This window comes from Enhydra lutris, unplaced genomic scaffold (genome assembly GCF_002288905.1).
Source record: "Enhydra lutris kenyoni isolate GAN:26980312 unplaced genomic scaffold, ASM228890v2 scaffoldscaffold219, whole genome shotgun sequence".
NCBI lineage: Eukaryota > Metazoa > Chordata > Mammalia > Carnivora > Mustelidae > Enhydra > Enhydra lutris.
In genome coordinates, this window is record NW_019154303.1 from 67,862 (window position 1) to 83,738 (window position 15,877).

General features: G+C 45.9%; 1 protein-coding gene across 1 annotated transcript in view; it reads left to right on the forward strand.

The window, feature by feature from the left end:
- Positions 1-15,877, forward strand: part of LOC111140175 (contactin-associated protein-like 3) — a gene marked incomplete at its 3' end in the record, with an annotated part of 131,376 nt that overhangs the window by 35,501 nt on the left and 79,998 nt on the right. Inside the window, exons 3-6 of the mRNA XM_022492516.1 lie at positions 3,180-3,327; positions 10,796-10,999; positions 11,625-11,809; positions 12,916-13,059. Coding sequence (XP_022348224.1) covers positions 3,180-3,327; positions 10,796-10,999; positions 11,625-11,809; positions 12,916-13,059 — 681 coding nt within the window. The remainder of the gene's footprint in view (positions 1-3,179; positions 3,328-10,795; positions 11,000-11,624; positions 11,810-12,915; positions 13,060-15,877) is intronic.

The following is a 15,877-nucleotide window of genomic DNA, read 5'->3' on the forward strand; positions in this document are numbered from 1 at the left end:
AAAAAAAAAATGATCTTACAGGGCTGCTTTCTATATAAATGTCCTTGCAAGGCAGTTCAGAAGAAAAGACAGTCAGGGCTTCGCTCTCTAAGATGTGCAGAAATGGGAGAAACCCATGGAGAATTGTCTTCTCTCTGCTCTGGCCCCCACAGCCTTTTATCATCCCTGGAAAACGGTGAGTCGATGTGGCAAAGGACTTACTTCATACTCATACATACATACGTTCCAATATCTGAATGTAATTAAAATCGTGTGTGACAAATGTTTCATACACAGATTCCCAGAAGTTTTAAAGAGTGCCTTCTGATTCTCCTATTTTCAGAGACTATTAAGACATTATTGACACTTGAAATGTTCCTTAAATAGTATTCTGTCTAAATTCCATTAAAACAGCACTAGAAATTCCTTTTGCTATATGGCGTTGTCATCACACAGTCTGAATGATGGTGTCCAGAATTTACCTTCCACGGACAAAGTGCTTCAGAAAGAAGTAATGATATCCAAGGAAAATAAAACAATTTGTTCAAGTACCTTTCCTAGTTTTTGTCAGTTACCCTCAGATAAACATGGACTTCAGTTCTGAGGTTGAATTGTAACCTTGGCATCACAGTGAACGTGGGAGCCGACGGTGATCTGCACGTCTCGGGTCTTGAACCTGAGACAGAGTGTAAGGAACGGGATGCAGAGTTGGACAGACGAGCAGCCTCTGCCAGATGCGCCTGCCATAACCAAAATGGCAGCCAAGGCCGTGGCCACAGTGGCTGGTGCTCGTGGACCGCCTACCTCCAGGCAGGTGTGGGAACATGATTGTCAAGTATTATCTCATGTAATAGCTCCTCAACCTTCAGAGTTCGCTGGACCAAGCTGGTTTTGTGGATGAAGGCAGTGGGTCTGGGAGCCCGTAATAACAGGAGCGCGTGCCGGACAGTGATGTGTTGGTACAAAGCAGCCCCTACCCAGGCCAGCCTGCAGTTCCTACAGGAAGCTGGGGGCAGGGAGGGCACATTCCTGACTTCCCATTCAGAGCGTGGAGGCAATGGAGAGGGTTTGCCTGCTCTTGGTGTAACAGTTGCCAACCCTTGAAGAACAGGTGACGTTGGACAAAGATGGTGCTTCCACTGAGCAAGAGAGAGAGGCTGGAGGGCTTCCCAGATGATGTTTCGTTCACTAGCCAAGAGGAAGTGTTATAGGGTCTGAGACTGGCCCTGATACCACATTTGAGTGTTCTGTATTCTTGGTTCTGTCTGTTCCTGCCTGCTTGTCATGGCTTACGAGCCCGAGTAGTGATTGGGCTTGGTTTGGTTGGGGTTGGGTGTTAAGCCAGGTCTAGGGTTTGCTTTGCTTCACACAGCAAAATGACGAGATGGGGCATTCTTTTTGGCCCAGCGACGAGCTTTGCTCCCGTGCGGCGTGAATATGTCTGACCTTTTTAACTGTGGTGGGAGGCGGAGTGTGTCCTTCTGGTGCAAGGGAGCATAAGAAAGGGTCAAGTCTTCTGTTCCCTCATTTTATTGCTATTATATGAAGGAGTATTATGAGAATATCTTTGGCCCTCTGGATGATAAAACTTGGAGAGATCAAAGAACGCAGAACTTGAACTTTTGACAGGGGGTTCCAAAGAACTGATAGCATTGAGGTAGATGTACCAGTTGACATAGATTTTTAGAAGAGACGCACCATAGCTGGGGCTCTGTTTGTTTTCAGAGCGTAGAACAGTAAGGTCCTTGGACGGGGCAGCATTTTCCGCTAAGATGCTGTGTTAACAATTGGAAACCCTTAGGCTGTTATGGCTTTGCTGCTGCATAGGTCCTCTGGGAAAACTGATGGACAATCTGAGGAAGAGTCGATGGAATTAGTTTTAAAAGCGGGTGTACGGTGTTGGAGGCAGACACCGAAATACCCAGAGCAGGAAGAGCCCGTCGAAATCCTGTGTGAAGGAGGCTAGTGGAGGTTCTGGGGCCCAGGTGGCAGGACAGAGGAGCCCAGCGTCTCAGGCGACTTCACAGGCGCAAATTGTCTACGGGAGAGCCGGGATCCTGTGACTCACACTCCAGCTTCTGGAAGATCACTGTGCGGGAGTTAATGCTAAGGTAGGCAGGACCGTAGGGGTGAGGGGAGCGGATTCGCCACAGGGGTGACTAAGTCCATGTCATCGGAAGCCCACCCACCTTTTTCTCCCCGGATGCAAGTACGGAGCACTTCAGGAGCGTTCAAGAGAGGTTGCGGGTCAGGGCGGAGAGGCTGCGTGGGGACGCACTTCCTGGTGTTGGAGTCTGTGCTCTGTTCTCCCATTCCTCTCGCATGTATGTGTTACCTTTGAGAAACCGAGGAAATCATTAGTGACACAGCTGTCTGAAATAGATTAAATCATTAGTGATATGATCGATGTGTGTATATGCGAGCATCACCCGTTTTTGGGTTTCCCCATATGCTGATCTTCACATGAAATCAACGCGGTGAGAAATGAGTCACACGTCCCCTGTAACAACGTCCATTGTGCTCACGGTGTCCCCCTCTGGCCTGAGGCCAGGTGCCTGTGTCCAGGCAAGGGCACCCCTCTGTCTTGTGGATCTCCCCAGTGCTCCCGAAATGCGGCTAACTTGGGGGCAGCCTGACCGCACACTAAGAACACTGCGATTGAAATCCAAAGCCCAGAATCTAGTCGTGGCCCTGCCGGGTAGCCGCTGTCCTACCGCCACAGACTCTTTCTACTTTCTTGGACTTCGGTTTTGCCTTTATAAACGAAGGGTTTGGAACTAGAACCCTGTGTAGGTCCTTCCCAGCGCTCACACCCGAGTCGAGGGTTCTTCCTGCACGGACGGCAAGTTACATCGTGCTTGATTGCCTTGGATGTGGGCTGCGGGAGAGCGTCTCCGCTGCTTACGGATGAGGGAAACGCTTTAGGGGAAGGGCAAGCCTTCAAGGGTGGCAGGTTTACACCCAGCTTAATGGTGCTGAAATGTAAATCACCCTGCAAATGAGGAAAACTTAGAACAATGGTGACTAATCCAGGCCCTCAGGAAGGGTGGTCACATCCCCCTAAAACATTAGCAGACTTTCTATGAAGCAGGCAGGCTTTTGCATAAGAACGGAGTGAAGCTTCTGTCCCTGACCCGCAGGAGAAGAGCTGGGAGCTCCGGGTTCTGCAGACACACTGATCCTTTCTCCTTCTCTCCCAGGGTTTTCCAGGAAACACAAACGCGGACAGCGTGGTGCATCACCCACTACGGCCTCCCCTCGAAGCCAGGTTCCTGCGCTTCCTCCCCTTAGCCTGGAGCCCCAAGGGCAGGATCGGGATGAGGATAGAAGTGTACGGATGCACGTACCGTAAGTGCTGTTTACCCCTCTCCTCGCCCCAAAATCAGTGACAGAGGGACATGCTCTCTTGGCCAGGCTGAAAACCGAGCTTGACTTGTTTCTAACTTTTTAGGCATCTGTGTGTGATTTTGTGGAAAGCCTGGATACTGCTGTCTTTAGTTACTTTAAGTGAACATAGAGGTGGGCCCGAACTGAGCCTCGGAATCCGAGATTCCCAGAAGAGAGCAGGGTAGCTGTTTTAGAGTGGGTGCGTCATCTAAACAACGAGGTCCAAGTCAACCACAGCAATTCACTGTGATGGATGGTGTCGTTCTTGGGCACTGAGGTGACCCTGGTGTGGGGACGCAGGGGACAGCCGGTGATCTTGGTTTCCCCATAATCCAAAACGACTCTGGGCTTCTCCCATATTCGCTGCTCAAATCCCCACTTTCCTCAACGTGAACCCTTGTTTGAACATCACTTATGTGTTGTGTCTTCCCTCTTTTCCCCACTGATGAGCAGAGGGACAAAAGTCACAGCCAGTGTGAGCATGAACACAAGCAGAAATGCTTCAGTGACGTCTGTGGGGAAATCGACTCTACCGTTGCCATTTTGATGATTTGGAATATGCTGGAGTTTTTTTAATGAGCACAAAAAGAAAAAAATATTAATGAAAATTTTCTAGAAAACTGGAGAATAACCCAAAGAGTATGTTGGCTGGGAACATCGTGGGAGGCTGGGTTTTTTGTCACACTTCATTACATACCTGATCAGAGCATTAGCTTTGCAGAAAAGTGTCAGTGAGATCTGTCACAGGCAGAATGTTTAATATGTCAGATCCTACTTAGCAGACATTTTCTCATTCAACAACCAGACCGGCCAGACAGATCTGGTATGGCCTCAAGGGAGAAGAACTTGACCGTGGAGACATGGAGATGTTTGCAAGAGCTATTCCATACTGGACCTATGATTTAAAAACCCCCAAATTTGGTTCTCATAACTACTATATTATGCAGGCTTTCATTTCTTTGTTCCCTCATGTGCCATGTCAGAATTTATCGGTCACTTACTATTTGCAAAGAACTGTGTTAGGGACTGGATGTAGGGGCCCTTCTAAAATGATTGGTTTTCTTCATCAGGATTTTATGAGAAGTCATAAAATTGAACAAAACAAATGTGAAATATTGGAACACGATCCTGGGGCCTAGGGAGGAGGGCGGTCAGTCCATTTTCTGAGTGAAGGGCTTGCGGAGTGAGCTGGGGTGGGGGGGCTTCTGGAGGGAGGAAGGCAGGAGCGTGCACACAGTGGCTGTGGGACTCTGGGCTTCTGTGGTCTTGGGGTCTGGGAGAGTGTGGGCGCTGTTGGGCAGAGGGAGCCGCTGCAAAGCAAGGATACCATCGCCCCTTTGCCGATCCCACAGGCAGGGAGACCTTCTGGAGGTGGGGCTCACCGTCCCAGAAGTGATCTCATCCTAGATTTAAGGGTCCCCTTCGGCCTCAGCTCCACCATCTTCCTGAGCTCAGACAGGCTCTGCTTTCAATCCATTTCCAAACCCTGCCTCTGTGTTGGCCCTTCCACGCAACATTCAGCGGAGATGGTTTCGCGATGCTGCCCGCCCTTTCCCCCCTCTTTCCATGGGCCATCGCTTTCCCTCCTTTTGTGTCTGAGCTCCGTGAACGTGCTCACTGCGGCAAGCGGCTGGGACACCCGAGACTCCGTTTTCTCTTTGATCCCATAAAATCAGCTTCTCCTTCCTCACATGACTCTGGGTTTACTGACTTCAAAGCAGAGCAAGGTCTTTGATGGCGATTTGCCGTTAGCCTGATGTTCTTTGTGAGGCGGTACCACCTCCTTGGGGGAGAGGTCAGTCCCAGGGAGGTCAAAGCTGCGGGCCTGGTCCCGGGAAGGACCTGCGTGCACCCTAAGTCAGCAAACACGAGCTGTGCACCACGGGGGGCTCCTAGCCTAAAACTGTGGACCGATAACAGTCACCGCAACTCGCAAAACTGTGCGGCGTCCGTGGCTTCCTAGTGGAGCTTCTGTCTTGTCTTTATTCTTACTATTAATAAGAGCAATTGTTCAAGCGTAGAGCTTTGCACTTTCGTTTTTGACAGTAATTGTATATGATATGATTTATAGCCCAAAGTGCTAATTATTATCCCCCCCCATTTCTAATCTCACTGCTCTATTGATATTGAGAAAATGTCCAGATTGCTTATCTTGGCATATAATGTCTCTTAGATACAGCTTCTCTCTCTGGTTTTACTTCTTTAAACTCCAATTACAATGATATTTGCTATTCCTAAAAACACCAGGCATTCTTCATGGCTTCCTGGGGTGGCACACACACGTTCTCTACCTGGAAATCCCTCCCTTCCCCTAACTCCTAGACTGCACGTGGAGTGTGTGTGAGCTCTTCTTAGAGTCCCATGCCCACCAGCAGCCGTGCAGAAGGGGGGTGTCCAGGGCCATATTCCCCACGGACTTGTTCTAGGCTTTGTATCCCACTCTGAAAAGGTTTCCGTTTGGGTGTCCTCCGCTTTCTTAAATTTTCAGTAACATTTACTCACTCTGATCAGTTTCACGTTGACATCCTCGACGTAGGTCTCTTTAAACCACAGACACCGACACTGGCCCCAGGTCCTCCTTCATTTCTTTCTTGACTGTTATTCTTCCCTGGGGTGTCTTCTGCTCCTTCTTTTCCACTTTGACTCCTGTGTTCATGGTCAGTGTCTTCTCAAGCATTGCCCTAAGCTTGTACTAGTCCCATCCTGTGGTGGTGTAGTGTCGTCTTGTGTTCATTAGTGTGTTGTTTGTCTGAATAAGGGAAGAGAGAGAGAAGGAGGGGAGGACAGAAGGAGAGAAGAGGGAGGAAAGGAGTGCACGAGTCCTTGGGAATACAGACTATGTAGGCACAGAATGGCCAACACCATGGGGACCTACCAATCTTCCCCGTGACACTCTGGTCCTGTGTCAAGTCAGGGATGAAAATAAAACTGGGAGTAAAACATGTAATTGGCCATTTTAAAACATTGTATTTATCTGGGGCACCTGGGGGGCTTAGTCAGTTAAGCATCCGACTCTTGATCTCAGCTCAGGTCTCTATCTCAGGGTCATGAGTTCAAGTTTCACTTTGGACTCCATGCTGGGCCTGGAGCCTAGTTAAAAAAAATTAAAATATTGTGTTTATTTTAAAAATGTACTGACTGTTATAGCAGAAATTTATAGGTTTTGTTTAGCAACCTCAAAACATCCTTGATATTTATATATTTTTATAAATAAAAATATATATGTAATATAAGTACATATATAATATAAATTCATAAAAGTTTAAATGTCCATAATTAATACAAATAACCAACTCTAACATACTTTTATTTGAATAAAAACTCCAAAATAATGCATTAAATTACCCCTTAGCATCACACTTAACTTTCACAAGAAGGCTCGTGAAAAATGTGTTTGTATGTAATTCAACTAATTAAATTATTGGGGTACTTGAGATGGAGATCACTTATTATGAATAAGAATGAGAACCAATAGTTTTGTCCATTGCAAGAGTGCAGAACCTATGTTCCAAAATGGAAAATGTGATATGATACTTCATTGAAAATGCGAAGTGTTTTTCCAATTTATTTGATTTTAATTTATAATTATTAGTTTTATTAACTGGGGCTATATTTTGATGGCTATCACCAACATGGGCATGAAGGTGAAGGAACTTCTACTTCTACAGATGGGCTGTTCCCCATCCGTGCTTGGAGAGCTAGCTGCTGCAAACTCACTAAGCTAAGTCTTCTCTGTCCCACAATACGATGTTTTGGTTTAATTTTTTAAAAAATCTATTGCCTTGGGGCACTAGGGTGGCTCAGTGGGTTAAAGCCTCTCCCTTTGGCTCAGGTCATGATCCCGGGGTCCTGGGATTGAGCCCCACATCAGGCTCCCTGCTCAGTGGGGAGCCTGCTTCCCCTTCTCTCTCTTTGCCTCCCTGCCTGCTTGTGATCTCTGTCTGTCAAATAAATAAAATCTTTGAAAAAAAAATCTATTGCCTTTAAAAATGGTATATGAGTGACACATGTTTAAAAATGTCATTTTAGGGGCGCCTGGGTGGCTCAGTGGGTTAAAGCCTTTGCCTTCGGCTCAGGTCATGATCCCAGAGTCCTGGGATCGAGCCCCGCATCGGGTTCTCTGCTCCACAGGGAGCCTGCTTCCTCCTCTCACTGTCTGCCTGCCTCTCTGCCTACTTGTGATCTCTGTCTGTCAGATAAATAAATAAAATCTTTAAAAAATAAAAATAAAAATGTCATTTTATGTTTAGTGACATGTCCATTTGTTTTCAGATATTCAGACTGATTCATGAACGTTTGTAAGTGAACAACATTCTGTAGAATTGATTCTCTTTGACGAGGCCTGAAACTGAGTTTCCAGTCCACAATTCCCGTTGTAAGTCGTCCTTGTGACAGGCGCACTCTTACTTATCACGTGGGCTTTACGTTTGTCATGAGGGGCTTCTTGATCAACAGTATGGCCCGTTGTTTGAACAGTGTTGGCTGCTTTTGGGTGCCTATCTGAAAACTGAGTGTGACACATGCCATATGATTGGTAAGGTCTTACCTTCTTTCTTTCCCGATACTTCCCTAGAGAAGACCTCCCCCATGCTCCACTTCCTTCTTCCTGACTGTGAGCTTCCTCGTCTCCAGTTTCCTAAGCAGCCCGCAGTAAGACTAGGCTATTCCTGGTGAAATGTGTTCTTTTCATGATAGCTGAAGCGAGAAGGTGAGGGGAGCACTGTCAGCTCTGGAAGGCCAAGCCATGTCTGTCCTCTTGGGTTTCATCCCAGCACCTAGTGGGTGCTACACCCATGTTAAATGAAAATAGAGTGTACTTGAGGGAACAAATGGAAATTAAGTCAGGGCAGTGTGGGGGTTGGGAAGGAAGGGAATATGGGGGAAAATGGTCTTTTAGTAACAAAACTGTATTTTCCAAAGCCAAATCCCTGCCAAGGCAGGGTCTGAAGCTACAGAAGATGGTCCGTATAAAACCAGTCTTCTCTGATATTCCACAGGAGCCAGAATATTTACCTATTTTTTGACCTCATAAATATAGATTCATGAAAAGCCACAAACGAAGTGTATTGAATTATGCAACAGGTAGATCAACAGGTAGATCAACAAAAATAATTAAATTTGTGATTTCCCATCTAAAATAGGGTTTTTAATATTTAAATCGAAGAAGGATCGCCACATGTCTTGCGGTGAGCTGGTTCTTATCACGGCCACCTGTAAGCAGTCAGGAATCTGGCTCAGAAAGGATCACTGGCTAATGGCACTGAGTGCGCGTTGACAGGTGTCTGTAAAGGGCCAGACAGCACACATTTTAGGTCTGTGGGAACCTGTGTTCTCTGCCACAATTCTTCATTTTTTTGTTTTTTAACGAACGTTTAAAAATTAGCTCATGGGGCCGTACAGGCTGCAGAGTGATGTGGGTCATTTCAGATGAAGAGAAAGCAGCCTCACATTCCAGACTTCTGAGAGCAATTCCTCATTTTTATCTGTGCTGTTTTAACTCCTCTCCACTGACCTTACCTTTGTTACCATTTAAGATTTTAGTGAAACCACCAGGACTACAACAATATATGTTCTTTGAAGTGGTTCTGTTTTACTCCATTGATGACCTCTCTAGATTATAACTCAGTCCCCTTCTAGGCTTAGAGAACCTGTCAAAACACATGTTAAATGTGCCTCGTAAGATAGAATGTGATGATTAGCTGTGGTTGATTGTTCTAGGTACAAGTGTTAGGGAGCTCACTGGAGAGGAAATGAAAACATTACAACAAAAGGATTTTCAGCCCATTCTTTTGTGTTTCTATAAATCCAATAAATTTTTCACTACTCCATTTTGCCTGAGGGGAATGTTCCTGGAAATATAATCTAGGTTCTGTAGAGCAGTGGTTCTCATATGTAGTCACCAGACCAGCAGCATCGACATCGTCAATACCACTAGGGGACGCGTCAGAAAAGCAGACTCTCAGGTCCCACCCCAGGCCAGCAGAGTCGCAGTTCTGGGATGGGGCCAGATCTGTGCTCACCCAAAACGCCAGGACAATTCATTAGAATTTGACAAAGGGATATGTTTTTATCAGATGTTCATTTAACTATGCAACGGAGAATAATTGCTTGTTTCCATGATTTTTAGACACACTGCTGTGTTTATATATTTTCCACCATGTATGGGAACCGGAATCAAACTCCTGAATTTTCAAAAGGTGGCTGCATGAAATAAAGGATTCCTTAGAGTTGTGAACATAAAGGGTTTGCTGTAAATGTTTTAGTTCGTCTGAATGAAATGCAGGTCCTAATGTACATTGGCCCCAGGCTTTTGTGAAGTTAAATAAACCCAACGTCGTATCACCGGCTCAGAAGACATCAGCTTCCTGTTTCTTTGGCTTCCTCTTGCACCTTCATTTATTGCACACACACATTTGAAAAAACCTCTTTTTCAAAAATTTGAGTGCAGCGTACACACAATGTTACATTAGTGTCAGGTATACAACATGGTGATTTGACGATTTTACAGGTTGTACGATGTTCACCACCAGCATAGCTGCCACACGTTGCCGTACAACTCGATTAGAATATCGTTGACTATTTTCCTGGTGGTACCTTTCACACTGTGACTTATTCACTCACTCCATGACCGGAAGCCCTAACCTGCCGCTCCGCGTCACCCACTTTATCCATCCCCCATCCCGTCCCTTTGATAGCCACCAGTTTGTTCTCTGCATTTATAGGTCTGGTTCTGCTTTCTGTTTGTTTATTCATTTTTTTGTTTTGTTTTTGGATTCCACGTGTGAGTAAAATCATACGTTTTTTGACTTTTTAAGGACAGTAACGTCTTGTCTTTTTACTTGTGAAATATGAGAAATACGAGAGATTCTTCTGGGTAGTTAGTATGAATCCCTTTGTGCATCTCCTGTTCTGTCTTTGGTTTCTTTGACCAGTGTTCTTTTTACGTTAATGATAAAATATAACTTTTTCAATAAAGAGAATGCAAGTGACCTTGATAGTGGGAAAAATAAGACTATTGGACAACTGAGGGACAATGGCAGCTTCATAGCCACGATGTGCCACTGTGGGGAGTGACTTCAACTGTTTTACCGATCTTCATTGTTTACAGGATGAGAAGTGGCCAGAGGTATTGTTTTGCATGTATTCAATAATTGCATAATTCAATACAAAGGCAGAAGCAATTGGGCTTAGTCAACAGAAGTATTTCTAGCTGATACATGTTAGGGAAAATGTCAGAAAAGGCAAAGAGTGGAGGTTAGGGATCTCAGCTATGGCTATTGGGGAGGATGGGCAGCACCGTTTTTTCCCCTCTGCACTAAACAGACCAGAGATATATTATGTGTGTGTGTGTTTGTGTCAACTTGCTCATTTCAGTGCATGAGTAAAGATGTATTATACTTTGATTATTTTCTAATGTCTCCTGCTGTAGGATCTGAGATGGTTAACTTTGATGGGAAAAGCTCCTTGCTATACACGTTTAATCAGAAATCTGTGAGTCCAGCAAAAGATGTTATTTCTTTGAAATTTAAAACCAGGCAGACTGACGGGATTCTACTCCACAGAGAAGGACAAAACGGCAAACACGTCACCCTGCAGTTAGTTAGAGGAAAGCTCATCTTATTGCTTAATTCAGGTAAAAAGTTCCCAGTGGGTGTTTTAAAAAATATGCCTCTTTAGATGGAAGTATCTTTTTATGCTTAGTTTTTCACAGTTAAGTAGCTAATTTATCCTGAAACCAGAACACTTTCGAGAAAGAAAGAAGACCCTAGAAATAATTACTCTGGAGCAAGAAGTGTGACCCAGAACGGTCTAGGCAAATGGAAGCGTGGTCGCTCCACTGTTGAGGTGTACTACGGAGAACACGCATGTATCCCGAATGTACTTTACTGTAACAAGTTTTATAGCTTGATTAGTGTGTAAGACCATTTGCACATGTTCAGTAGACAACCTGGTAATATTGTAAGGACAAGGGGTGGATCCCTGAAACCGTGAGGCGGTGCTCTTCGTGAGGTTCTTGGAAAAAGATACTTCCGAGAAAAACGAAAATGCAATAATTAATAATAATAAACACAAGAAAGATAGAAGAAATCATTCCCAAGTGAGAGAAGGTTGTACATGAGGCTGAGGTAAAGGCAGTTGACCAGCTCTCCGGATAGAAGTGTGCAAGGAAAGTGATTTGGGGAAGAGTTGGCCTCCCACACGGCAGCCATGGTACCGGGTTGGATGGGGCGGTTTATTTGCTTCGCCTGTCCTTGTAGGCCGTGCTAACCTGCCCTCCCCTGATGCCCATGTGACCCTCACCCTGGGCAGCCTGCTGGATGATGAGCACTGGCATTCTATCCTCATCGAGCTTGGGAACACGCATGTCCACTTCACCGTGGACAGGCACAGTCAGCATTTCCAGGCCGAGGGCGAGTGCGACTACTTGGATCTTGATTATAAGGTGTGAACATTTCTTTTCAAGTATTACAGATTTTGTTATTTAAACGCAACATAACCTTTTAAGAAAATACCGCTACACAGAGAAATTCCCATTGCTAGCAATTTGGAATTCTGGCGAAATGTTTCCCATGGGTGATGTCGGCCCAGAGAGAGACCCACGTGCATTGTTGAGATGTTGTATCACTCGTAGGTGTGAGTTCTCCCCTGGGAGGAAGTAGTCGTTGAATTCGGAAAGTGTGTGGATGAAGAGCTATAAGTAGGACAGGCGGCACAGTAAAATACATGTGTCTGGACAGCTTTCCATGTTATCTCTGGTGTTGGCCGTGACCCATTCCTTTGGAGATCTCTGTGTTTTAGGGCGATCGTAAACGGAATTAGCAATCTAGGGTGCTTGGAGAAGTAATCACCATAAATTCCAACCTGCTTTTTCGAGGAACGAGAGAGCCAGAGTCAGGCGATTCAAAATACCGTTTCTAGGGACATTTAAAGGCTTAACGCATCCCCGGCGTGTTGCCCGCGTGTATCTAACCAGCACTGGAGAACACCTTTTGTTCTGCCGGTTCTGCTCAGCACATCTGTCCGAGCAAAGGGGATGATTTCAACATTCATTTAGTGTAAGTGGCCTCCGCTGAGGAGGCCAGCTGCAGAGCCTGGTCCCGAATGAGATTATCGATGCCTTCGTTATTCTAACCCATCAGCAGTGTCCTGGCAAAGACCCGGACCCTGAAGCTGGGTTCTGGGAAGGTTTGTAAAGTAGAATGTCATCACGGTCCGCCTCCTTGTCACCCAGATCAAGAGTGACCAAAGTGAGAGAAGGCTGTACATGAGGCTGGAAATGAACGTACAACATTCCCCGTCAGCTGAAGTGACATAGCCCTTTGAGTAGCAAATTGCGAGAAGTGGTATTTAACCTACTTATCTAAATGTAATAAAGAAAGAACCGGTACATCTACATCTAAAAATTCACCTGAAATTAACATGTTAATGTTAAAATAATGCCAGATAGATTGGAGGCAATTATCCTATACCGGCTGAGCATGCGTGCTTTAGGCAGACAATCAGAAACTCATTAAACAATATTATTTATGTCATTTTTTTCTTTCTAAGATCAGCTTTGGGGGGATTCCCGGACATGGAAAATCAGTGGCATTCCCACATAAAGACTTTCACGGCTGCTTCGAAAATCTCTACTATAATGGAGTGGATATCATTGATTTGTCCAAGAAACACACACCGCAGATCCTCGTCACGGTAAGAGAGCTACACACGGGGTCAACGGAGCAGGGAACTGCAGCTTGTCCGATGGGCCCAGTCTAGAATGTGCCTCTCCAGAAGGCAGGGAAAGTGCCAATCACGTATGCCTTTTAGTTCGTATTTGACTTAATTCACTAAATAATAAACTTGATTTTTTAATTTAACTTTTTAAAATTTTAGTGCCAGTCACTCACATACAGTGTAGTATGAGCTTCCAGTGTGCAGTTCAGGGATTCAGCACTTCCCTGCGTCACCTGGGCTCCTCACAAGTGCCCTCCTCCATCCCCATAACCGGCTTCTTAACTTTTACAGGTGTGTGGAAACAGACGCACGCTTTCACAAATGTGTCATGGTGCCTCTGAATAAAGACTTTTCGGGGCAGGGTCTCTGTTGGGATTGATTTCCTCTTGCTCCTTTCTCCCGTTACGAACTCCTAGCTCAGCTGCCTGTCGCTCGCTTGAAAGGCCAGTACTCGAGAGGTGAATTTAGATTGGAAAGGAATTTGAGCTTAATTTAATTTGGGGAGAAGGTGGACTCTTGTGCAAAAGCCAGCTGCCGGGTTTCTGCCCGGCCCAGAGATTTGCAGAGGGGTTAGGAGTGGGTCAGTGAAGGGAGGGGGTGGTCTGCTGCATCTCTCCATCCCGGGCAGACTCTGTGGTGCCGGCCACAGACCCTATCTCTGTGCTCAGGGGCTGTGCCCCAGGGGTCTGGTGCCTGTTTGCTGATGTGCAGGAACACCCATTGTTCTGCAAAGGGAGGCCAAGGCCCACAGATACACAAATGGAGGTTAGTAAAATCAGTCTTGTGACCTAAAAAAGAAGAAGATTTGCCAGAAAACTTGCTTGACTCTTCAGAAGGCAGATGTGGCTTCAAACAGGCGACTGGGCACATTTGGGACCTTCTCACCCCAAGGCCAGGGGTCTGTCTGCTGTGGATCTGGGGACTTAGGTCAGCGAATAGGAAGCATGTTATCTCGAGGCAGGTGGACCCCTCAGACGGGTTGGACTGTAGTCAGGCTTCTGTCCCTCCACGCGGCTGCAGGCCGTCCCCCCGGGCCAGCGTGTTACTGAGCTAGCGTCTGTCCTTCCACGTTTGGTTCCTTGGACCTGAATCCTCTACACTCAGTGCACCCAGCTTTGTGAACATTGACGCCTCCATATCGAGCATCATTTACAGAAATGGGATTGTTTTATGTAAGCTTTTCTCCATCTCCATTTTCCAACTCAGCGAAACCTGTGGGAATGCTTTTTTTTTTTTATTTTAAATGTTTATTTAGAGAGAGAGCATGAGGGAGAGAAAGAGGACCTCTCAAGCAGACCCCCCTACTGAGCTCAGAGCCCCACATGGGACTCGATCCCAGGACCCTGAGACCATGACCTGAGCCAAAATCGAGTGTCGGTCACTCAGCCGACTGAGCCACCCAGGTGCCCCAATTTATAAGAGAGTTTTAGATTTGATAGATCACTCTATGTCATTCATGATCCAAATGTTTTCTCAGATTAACCAACTTTCTATGAAATATAAGTCATGTTATAATATAATTATATATCATATATCATATCTTTTATATTAAATGTTATGGGCCATGTTGAGCATATAAATGCCTTTACTGGTATGTAGCCAATGTCTCAATGTAGTTTTTAAATAGCTTTGTAGTATTTGGTCTTGCTTTGAAATACTTCTGAAACCCTAGATTCTAGGTACAGTCTCAAGGATTTTCCTGTAAAAAGTTTTAAGGCGGTTTCATTTATTTATTTACTTTAATATTGAAAAAAAAAATTAAGTCTTCGACTGTCTGGTCTTTACTCTTTGTGCAGATCATAGTTATCTTGGGTCTCGAGGGTACCCATTCGTGCCTGAGCTGTTTACTGACCAGACCCAACCTCCGAGCACAGGCTTGAGTCTTCCCTCTCATCACATGCTGGCTGTACCTGTGGTCTCAGATCTTTCTGTGGGTCAGTCACTGGGCTCTGCTGCTGTGTTTACCCCATACCAATGCCGTATTGACTTGATTACAGTGCTTTTATGGTATGTATTTTGGAGAGGAAGGACAATGTTTGGGCACATATTCCTCTGGAATTTATGAAAATTTATCTAAATTTTTTTTAAAGAATTTATTTACTTGAGAGAGAGAGCACATGCAGCGGGAGAGACAGAGGGAGAGGGAGAAGCAGACTCCCTGCCGAGTCCTCGATCCCAGGACCCCGAGATCATGACTTGAGGTGAAGGCCGAGGCTTAACCCACTGAGCCCCCCAGGTGCCCCACTTAATTAGAGTTCTTTTAAGAACTTAAGTTCCTTCCTCCCAAACACTATGATTAAAGGTAAGTTTGCTCCTGGAGCAGTAGATATAATGTAAAGCTCAAAGGTTGGTTTTTACTAAAATAGAATGAAGTAAAGGCAACAGGCAGCTGGCGGGTCAGAGGTCAGGCTGGGGAGAGCATGCTGGTTGACATGGCCTATGGGAGCCTCTGAGAGGTGGGCAGCCTGCTCAGGCCGGCCACACCCCTGCCTCAGATGGCTGAAGCCCAGGGCCTGCCTGAGCCAGATGTTCGTGTCCCCGGGTGATGGGTGTGTAAGCGTTCACACAACCAAGGGGAGTGCTGGAAGGTTCCCGGAGCCGCTGTCCGTGGTGCTGGGCTTCATGCCGCATGTAAACAGCCAGTGCCTTGAGGTATAAGAAATCTGTCTCCTCTGTTGTGTCCTGCGCCCAGCACAAAGCCTGGGAAAGATGTGCCTCGAGATTCCTTTGCCAATGCCCAGAAATGGAGGAGACAGAACTGCCCTAAAAGCCTCAGAAGGAGGTTTGCCCAGCC